At 34.2% G+C, this 7,920-nt stretch overlaps 2 protein-coding genes across 5 annotated transcripts; both read right to left on the bottom strand.

The window, feature by feature from the left end:
* Positions 1–1,223: 1,223 nt before the first annotated feature.
* On the bottom strand, positions 1,224–2,363 carry LOC111446057 (uncharacterized protein At5g65660-like). Of its 3 annotated transcripts, none has more exons than XM_023084702.1 (3): positions 2,080–2,363; positions 1,787–1,955; positions 1,224–1,464 (listed from the first exon to the last, which is right to left on the bottom strand). In XM_023084702.1, the coding sequence occupies exons 1-3, from the start codon at positions 2,293–2,295 to the stop codon at positions 1,445–1,447; spliced, it is 405 nt and encodes a 134-aa protein (XP_022940470.1). In that variant the 5' UTR covers positions 2,296–2,363; the 3' UTR covers positions 1,224–1,444. The 3 variants fall into 3 exon arrangements, with proteins under 3 accessions (XP_022940470.1, XP_022940471.1, XP_022940472.1); XM_023084703.1 differs by having other exon boundaries at positions 1,787–1,952; XM_023084704.1 differs by having other exon boundaries at positions 1,787–1,952; positions 2,128–2,363.
* A 2,081-nt stretch (positions 2,364–4,444) lies between these two features.
* LOC111446053 (transcription factor bHLH93-like) lies at positions 4,445–6,333 on the bottom strand. 2 transcript variants are annotated; one of them, XM_023084693.1, is made up of 4 exons: positions 5,759–6,333; positions 5,164–5,334; positions 4,918–5,085; positions 4,445–4,695 (listed from the first exon to the last, which is right to left on the bottom strand). In XM_023084693.1, exons 1-4 carry the CDS (start codon positions 6,320–6,322, stop codon positions 4,618–4,620), a joined length of 981 nt encoding a protein of 326 aa, XP_022940461.1. In that variant the 5' UTR covers positions 6,323–6,333; the 3' UTR covers positions 4,445–4,617. The 2 variants fall into 2 exon arrangements, with proteins under 2 accessions (XP_022940461.1, XP_022940462.1); XM_023084694.1 differs by lacking the exon at positions 4,445–4,695 and adding an exon at positions 4,818–4,839 and having other exon boundaries at positions 4,871–5,085.
* Between the last annotated feature and the right edge of the window lie 1,587 nt (positions 6,334–7,920).

Raw genomic sequence — 7,920 nt, 5'->3', positions numbered from 1 at the left:
TTTTTTTTTTTTTTTTTTTTTTAAATAATAAATATTGTGTTTGGTTTAAAGGAAATTATTAATATTAATATTTGTTATATAATTTCCCTTTCATCCATTGTTTTTTTCGTACGTTTAATTAATTTTCTAAAGCCCCCAAAGAAAAAGTTAAATCTATGAAAAAGACGATTTTGATTTAAATTCCTATTTTGCTTTCTCATCCTCTTCGATCGTGCACTCGTGTTCCCTCTCATGTGACGACCCTCGTGAAGATGTCTTCCATATTTAAATTTTTGAAAATATATTTCTAAAAAAATATTTATTCACGCTATTAATGGGAATGATTGTTTAGGTCATCATTTAAAAAATAATAATAAAAAAAAACCTTGAGCATCCAAAAAGATTGATGATGTGTGACCCCGACGTTGACCAAGCATACATTGGCCGGGAGCGAAACTCCTTTTGGATGTTGGTTGCTGATCATACGTATCGAAATCATCAAATTTAAACCTCCCTCACAAACGTTGAAAAATATCGCCCGTCACTCAGTATTTCACACCAAATTACGATTTTGGAATTAGAATGGTAATTAAATCAATGGCCCACTAGAGCAGAAAAAGCCCATATTAATCAAATCTAGCCCAAGAAGCTCGTTGACTTATTACGACAAACCATTCATTTTAAATTTATCATTTCACGTCTCGTAATAAAATAAGTATATGGCGATATAGCCTTAAGGGGAAGCCCGAAAGGGAAAACCCAAAAAGAACAATATCTGCTAGCGGTAAATCTGGGTCGTTACAATATATCTCTTTGACGTTTAAATATTATTTAAGCGTGTTAATAATGAGAAATAAAAATAGAATTGAAATTGAAGGTATGTTCTCATTGATATTCATAAACTTTAATAAGATACAAGCTAGTAACTAATAACTACCCGAAAATATAAATTAATTAAATATTAAAAATATATATGAAGGAAAGAATATTAAAATATATTCCATAAATAATATATTCTCTAAATATTATATTTCTTTGGTCTCTTTTAATTTTAAAATATTTTATTTTAATTATCAATATTTACATACAAAAATATATTATTATCTAAATATAATATAATAAATAAAAAAGTTATGAGAACAATACGATATTCTTTATTGGGATTTAAAGATAATGGAATTGAGATTTGAGGAAAATGCAAAATCGTACGTTATTGAAAAATCTGTCATTTTTTATTAAAAAAAAATGGTGTGGTGTGAGGGAACACTGATTATGAAGACAACGGCTCCAAAAGCATGCACAAGAAACGGCACGTGTGAATTACACGTACACTCCCACCAAAATCTGCCCACGCGTGCGACTTCGGACTTCATTCACCGTATTCCGTTGAACTTCCACTTTCCCTCCCACGTCATTCCCACGCGGCTCCACGTTGGGCTGGATTCTTTAATGGGCCCACGGCCCATTAGTTCCACTTCTCGTTTCCTACGGTCCCACGCTTCCTATTTATTAATTTAATAAAAAAAAATACACCTAATTTTTATATTTTATATTTTATCTAGAAAATAGGATAAACTTTCCAAAAATAAAAATAAAAAACTTCAAAAATACCTTTAAATTATTTTAACTTTTACAACCATGTTTTAAAAATATAGAGAGATAAATAAATTTTCATATTATTTATATTTGTTTTAAAAAAGAGAATTAATATAAATAAATATATTACAAAAACGGCACTAACTTAAAATTCACTTTAATATAAATAAATATACATACACGCAGAGAAACATACAGAAACGGCACTAACTTAAAGACAGAGCTCCAGAAGAATCCGGAATACACCGTAAAGGTTTCTGTTCTTCAACCTCCACCAACGCCGCCGCACACGGCGGACATGCCATTGCTATAAACCTTGGAACCTCGTCGCCGGGCATCAAAACCGACAAGCTCTGCGCCGGATTCTCCTTCCATGTCTTCTAATACCCAAAATATAAAGAAAATCAAACAATTCTCAGATTTATAAGTGATTTTTTTCAATTTCGCCATAAATTATTAAATTACATAAATCTTTTTTTTTGAAGTAGAAGGAACAAAACGCGCCGTATGGAGCGGGGAAATTTTGTCGGGCGGCGAGAAGGTGGTGTTTACCGGCGGAAGAGGAGGATAGCGGTGGCCGAGAAGTGATCGGAGCTTTTCCCAGTGAAGGCAACAATAATAAAAACAACACATGCAGAGCAAAAATGTGAACAAAAGAACCAAACCAACCGGAAGGCTCAGAGGGACAGGATCCTGTGCTTCGCCGTAATCATACTCCATTTTTTAAGCTCTCCAGTTTTCTGTGCAGAATTTGTTGATGAGGAGCGGCGACAGTTAAATTTATGGACGAAAATATTTATTTAATTAAATTCTAAAAATAAAAACATGTTTTAAAATAATATATATTAAAAATAAATATTAAAACAAGAAAAGGCATCGTGTGAGTAGTATTCACATATTAAATAAATAAAAAAAAGGGACATTAATTATTCTTAATTATTCCAAAGTTTAATTTATAATAAATATTTGAGACAAAATTCTTGCTACTAATGATGATGCTCCCAGTTGAAATGAAAGCTTTATTAATTTATTTATTTTTAAATAAAGGAAAGAATAAAATTATTATTAAAATGTTCATATTTCTCCGTCCCCACCCTTAATATAAAAATACTTGTAATTAATTTTATGGTGATCGGAGCGAGAATTTCGTACGAAATTTATAGGGATCGAGTCCTTCATAAAAATATTATGCATTTATGATTTTTTGTGTTTACAGTAATTTTATAATTAAAAATTTATTTTCTAATGAGACAATTCTATTTAAAGAGAGAGTTTTCAATATCCTTAGAAAAACATTATTCTTTATTTATTTTTTTTCTCCTTAATTTACAGGTCATTTTTCATATATCAAACCATGCAAATAAATAAATAAGATAATCTAAAATAATCCTCGTATTATGATTGGAAGAATGTCGGATTTGGGTCTGGATTATATGACGTGGCACTCAAGGATGTCTAATGACGTGGCATGCTATTCTCGTCTCGTCGGATTACACACGACACGTCATAACAGCACCGCAATTTTTGGATTATGGGTTTCGTACTTTTGCATAAACTTCAAATCTATTTAAAATTCTATAATAATTATCTTTTAATTTTCACAAATTTATCAATCAATTAAATTTAATAGTTTTAAAAGTGAAAAATAAAATTTTAAAATGGTTATATTATAAGAGACTAAATTTAAATTAATCTTCAAAAAAAAAAAAAAATCCAAGGCGTCGCAACCCTGGTCTCATGGGCCTGAAATGCTTAATGGGCTTATGGCCCAAATTCGGTACCGCAGGACTGAGAAATCGGCCCGCTTCAGCCATGAATGTTAAAAAACTTTCACAATAAATTTTAAATACTCTACCTTAATTAATTCCTTACTCCGGACTCACGGTAGGGTTCGATTCTAAGCTTGCCTCCGACCGCCACGGTCAATTGTGCCGCCCCTTCAGTGCAGCCCGACATCGCCCACCACAACGTTGTCAAGCTGTGAACTTCATATATTCTATTACGCTGTAACAGCTCAAACTTATCGGTAGTAAATATTTTTCGTTTTAGCTTGTTATATATCATTGTTAGTTTCACAGTTTTAAAATAATTTGCCAAGTAGAAGTTTCTACGTACTTATAAGAAATACTTCGTTCCCCTTTCCAATCCGATCCTACACGATCAAATCGAAAAAAGTGGGAAAAATAAGTAAATAAAAATGACATAGAAGAGCTCATATTCCAGATAAATGAAAACATGACTGAAATGGCCCCGGTCACTTTTCGAGACGGAATGGAAGAGGGGAAGAGATTCTCAAACGAGGAAAATAATTCAATGACTTCAAAACAGTTGAACGATAAGGCGTATGAGGCGAAAATCTCATGTACGATTATGTCGAGTGGTAGTAAGGACGACTTATCTGTCAATTTTTCATAAATAATTGACAATTGAAATCGATAAAACGGGCAATGCATACTTGAGGCAGCAACGAGAAGTCTACGTCAGTCCTTACCATCTTCTATGATATTATTAAATGCTCAAACCTAATTATATCCAAATTATTTATTTTCATTGAAGTCAATAAATTATGGGAATTTAAAATCAAACAAATTTACGATTAAAATCATTAGCTAACTATTTCATTCGCATTCAAATGATTTAAATCTTAAAAAAAACGACAGCGCCATCTGAAATCTGAGCAAGCACAGACCACAGACCACAGACCACAGCTGGCCATTCAAAAACATGCCTGAAACCTGAATAATGAATCTCGTTGATTCCGAGGATTCCCCTAAACAACACTCTTCACCCATCGCTTTCAATCATAAGATTTTGTACTAATCTCAGCCGTTCATCACTCCACTTGTCATGATCAAAACAACTCAAATAATAATAATAATCATATCATTTTTATTTATTTATTTGTTTTTTTTTTTCTTTTTATTTTATGATATGACAATCATTTGCTGATTTAAAGACTATTAAATTAAATACACATTTATTATTTGTAAAAAAAAAAAGACCAATCAAACTAACTCTTCCTAGTTTCCAAATAGGATGGTTCTACAAACATCTTCCTCCATATCCAGCATTCTCAAATAATTCTTGTTTTACTTCCTCAACCGGTCTCCGCTCCGTTCCCTGTTTCATCGAACACGAAAATTAGTTAGCTTTAGAATTCAAATAAACGTTTTCACTTATGAACACCGATACCAATCTACGTGAAGAACCTAATTTTTTTAAGTCAATCGAACCATAGTGTAATGCTCGAGCTAAAGAAAAATCCTATTTTTTTTTGTCAAATTTTAAAAAGACGAACTTGAACATAGCTCGATTAGTTAAGAGAATTTGATTTAGACGTGCCTCGGAACAAGAGGCTTGAATTGCGAAGTCATTGAAGCAGCTAATGACACATTGCTGAATATCAAGTCCTAAAGCTTCAAGAGTGTGCACTGTAGATAACAACAAGCCAGGCTTAGCCGCACAGCAAATCTCAATCCGAGTGTCACCTTCTCTCCTTTCCACATTAAACTGCATTAATCAAACACAAATCAACAATTAAAACCCTAATCAAAGCCTTAATCACCCCTTAATCTCCCCCTTAATTACCTTAGGTGCATTTCTGACCAAATATTCACTCGGATTCTCAGCTCTCAAAATCCCAGTAGACTCCAATTTACTCGGGTTCGCCATTTCAATCTCCCTTTGCAAATGGTTGATTTTCTCGAGCAGTTCCTTCACGTAATCAATCGAATCCGCAAGAATCGCAGTTCTATCCATCTAATTATAAAATAATATGAGAATATTGACTAAAATCATCTTTCGATTATAAAAAAACATAGAAAATAAAGAAATTTAGAAATAAATTGATATAATATGATATATATGATGAACTATAATTTATGACTGAATATGGGTTTTAGAGGACTACGCAGTATGGCCACTGCAACTTGTAGCTCAATGCTTTGAACACGAAAGTGTACAGTTCCACCCTCTTCTCTCATGTTGAGTTACAGGCAACGCCTCGAAAAGCACGGACGATGTCCTTATGGGACGGACGTGTTTGAGACTGAGTTAAGGATCCTTGTCTCCTAGGTTGGGGCCGGCGCTATGCCGACTGCGCCAGCTGAGAGTAAGCTTGCATTCTTTTTTTTTTTTTTTTAATTAATTAATCGTCATAGTTAAACAAAATTATTTAAAATACCTTGCTGATTTTGGGGACGATGGATCGGAGCATGGAGAGGCGATCATTAAGCCTTTTCCTCCGCCGTCTCTCCGCCATGAGATTCTTCGACGGCTTCCCCTGAAGCTTCTTACTCGCCGAACCAACGATCTTTTGCCCAAAATCGCACGTGCCACCGGCGTTGAAAACCGGAGCAATTTCAGGAGAATAAGCCGGCTCCATTTTACAACTACCAAGAACTTCAAGATTCGGAATCTCATCCTCCTCTTCCATAACCGGACACCTGCCGAAACCCCCCGGCGTAGTCTCGAACGTAGTGTACGACATCGAATCGCCGGTACTCGGAGCCGCCGTGAACTGGCCGCCGGAAAAAGAATAGTCGTCTTCGCCGGCGAGAAGATAGCCAAAATCCTGGTGGTCAATAGGTAAAGAAAAGGGCAAAGAGGAAGAATCAGAGCAATCAAAATTCCAGGCATTTGCAGTGGAGATTAGGTCGTTAATTTCAGTGGGCATTGCTAATTCCCAATTAATTTCTCTTCTCAAGGCTTCAAGTTCATCTAACAAACAGTGTTCATTCAACTCCATTTTTTTTTTCTCTGAATAAAATGAATGGTGAAGTTGGAGAATATATAGAGAGCCAGAGGAGTATGAAATTAATTAATTAATTAGTTGTTTAAATCTTGATTAGTGTATGTGGGTTAATAATATTGATGTCTTTTTCACCGAAATCGCTGCAATCGAAGGGAAGGAAGAGAAGTTAATATTTTTTTATATAAATTGGAGAAATTTTGTTGACCAAATGAATTGAGAGATCGGAAACGAAGACCATGTCAGACAGGGTTCTCTGTATTTTGTATGCCCTAAAGACAAAACGCCAAATTACTTTTTTGCCCTTCCAATATGGTTTTAATTTCATCAATAAATTTTTAAAATGTTTTTTATTTTAATTTTAATTCAAAACATTACATTTTCCCTTATTTTTCAATATTTAATTATGGTGAGATCCCAACATTTTTTTTTTTGCAACGGTTCAGAAACCTCTCCCTATGTAATAACCAGATCCACCACTCGCAGATATTGTCTTCTTTGGATTTTTCCTTTCAAGCTTCCTCTCAAGGTTTTAAAATGCATCTACTAGGGAAGGTTTCCATACCCTTATAAATGGTAGTTTGTTCTCCTCCTCAACCAATGTGGGACTTCACAATCCACCCCCTTCGAGACCCAACGTCCTCACTGACACTCGTTCCTTTCTTCAATCAATGTGGGACCCCCTCTAAATCTACCCCCTTTGGGGCCCAACGTCCTTATTGGCATATTGCCTCGTGTCTACCCCCTTTGGGGAACAGTGAGAAGGCTGACACATCGTCCAATGTCTGACTCTGATACCATTTGTAACGACCCATATACCACCACTAGCAAATATTGTCCTATTTGAGTTTTCCCTTTTGAGCTTCTCCATGTGGTTTTAAAACGTGTCTACTAGTAGAATGTTTCCACGCCCTAATAAATTGTGGTTTATTCTCCTCCCCAACCAACGTGTGACATCACACCCCAACAGATAGATTTTAAAACCGTGAGGCTAACAGAGATACATAACGAGCCAAAGCAGACATTATTTTATATATATATATGTTAATTTTTCATTTGTTTTAAGATTAAAATGTTTGCAAGTGCTATTGAAAGAAGGGGATGGGGCCGTATGGCATCCAGATAGGTCCAAATAATTGTTTGCTGCCACGACCATTTTTCAAATAGAGTTGGTGGGCCGTTTTTTTGTTCGTTCATACTCTTTTCTTACCATTTTGTTCTTAGTGCCACCCCAATTTAATTTTCTGAACTTCATTAATTATCATCTTAAATATTCATTTTTTTTTAATTTTATGTGCCAATTAAATAGTTACTAAATAAAAAAAATATTAATAAAAAAGATAGGGTCATGGATGAGTGACGAGGTTTAATAAAATTAGAAGAAAAAAAAAATTACCGATAGAGATGATAGCTATGCTGATCAAATCTATTCAACCCGCGTAATAAATGAGTATCTCGTCGTGGCTCATTTGATCTTTTAACATTAATTTAAACATGCATTTTTTTATTTTCATTGCATGTCTTAATCAAACAAGCAGCACCGTCGTTATCAATTTGACAATTTCAAATTCATACAATATAATTTTAAATCTAAG

This window comes from Cucurbita moschata, unplaced genomic scaffold (assembly GCF_002738365.1).
Source record: "Cucurbita moschata cultivar Rifu unplaced genomic scaffold, Cmos_1.0 Cmo_Scf00008, whole genome shotgun sequence".
Classification (NCBI taxonomy): domain Eukaryota; kingdom Viridiplantae; phylum Streptophyta; class Magnoliopsida; order Cucurbitales; family Cucurbitaceae; genus Cucurbita; species Cucurbita moschata.
Note: the sequence above shows the minus strand (reverse complement) of the source record. Positions and strands in the feature narration are given on the sequence as shown.

Coding starts and splice junctions, on each gene's coding strand:
- LOC111446057 (XM_023084702.1), bottom strand. CDS start 2,295: ATGGAGTATGATTACGGCGAAGCACAGGATCCTGTCCCTCTGAGCCTT. Junction 1,956..2,079: donor AAATTTCCCCGCTCCATACG/GCGCGTTTTGTT, acceptor TTTGGGTATTAG/AAGACATGGAAGGAGAATCC. Junction 1,465..1,786: donor TTCTGGAGCTCTGTCTTTAA/GTTAGTGCCGTT, acceptor GTGGGACCGTAG/GAAACGAGAAGTGGAACTAA.
- LOC111446053 (XM_023084693.1), bottom strand. CDS start 6,322: ATGGAGTTGAATGAACACTGTTTGTTAGATGAACTTGAAGCCTTGAGA. Junction 5,086..5,163: donor TGGTCAGAAATGCACCTAAG/GTAATTAAGGGG, acceptor TGATTAATGCAG/TTTAATGTGGAAAGGAGAGA. Junction 4,696..4,917: donor TTCAAGCCTCTTGTTCCGAG/GCACGTCTAAAT, acceptor TCGATGAAACAG/GGAACGGAGCGGAGACCGGT.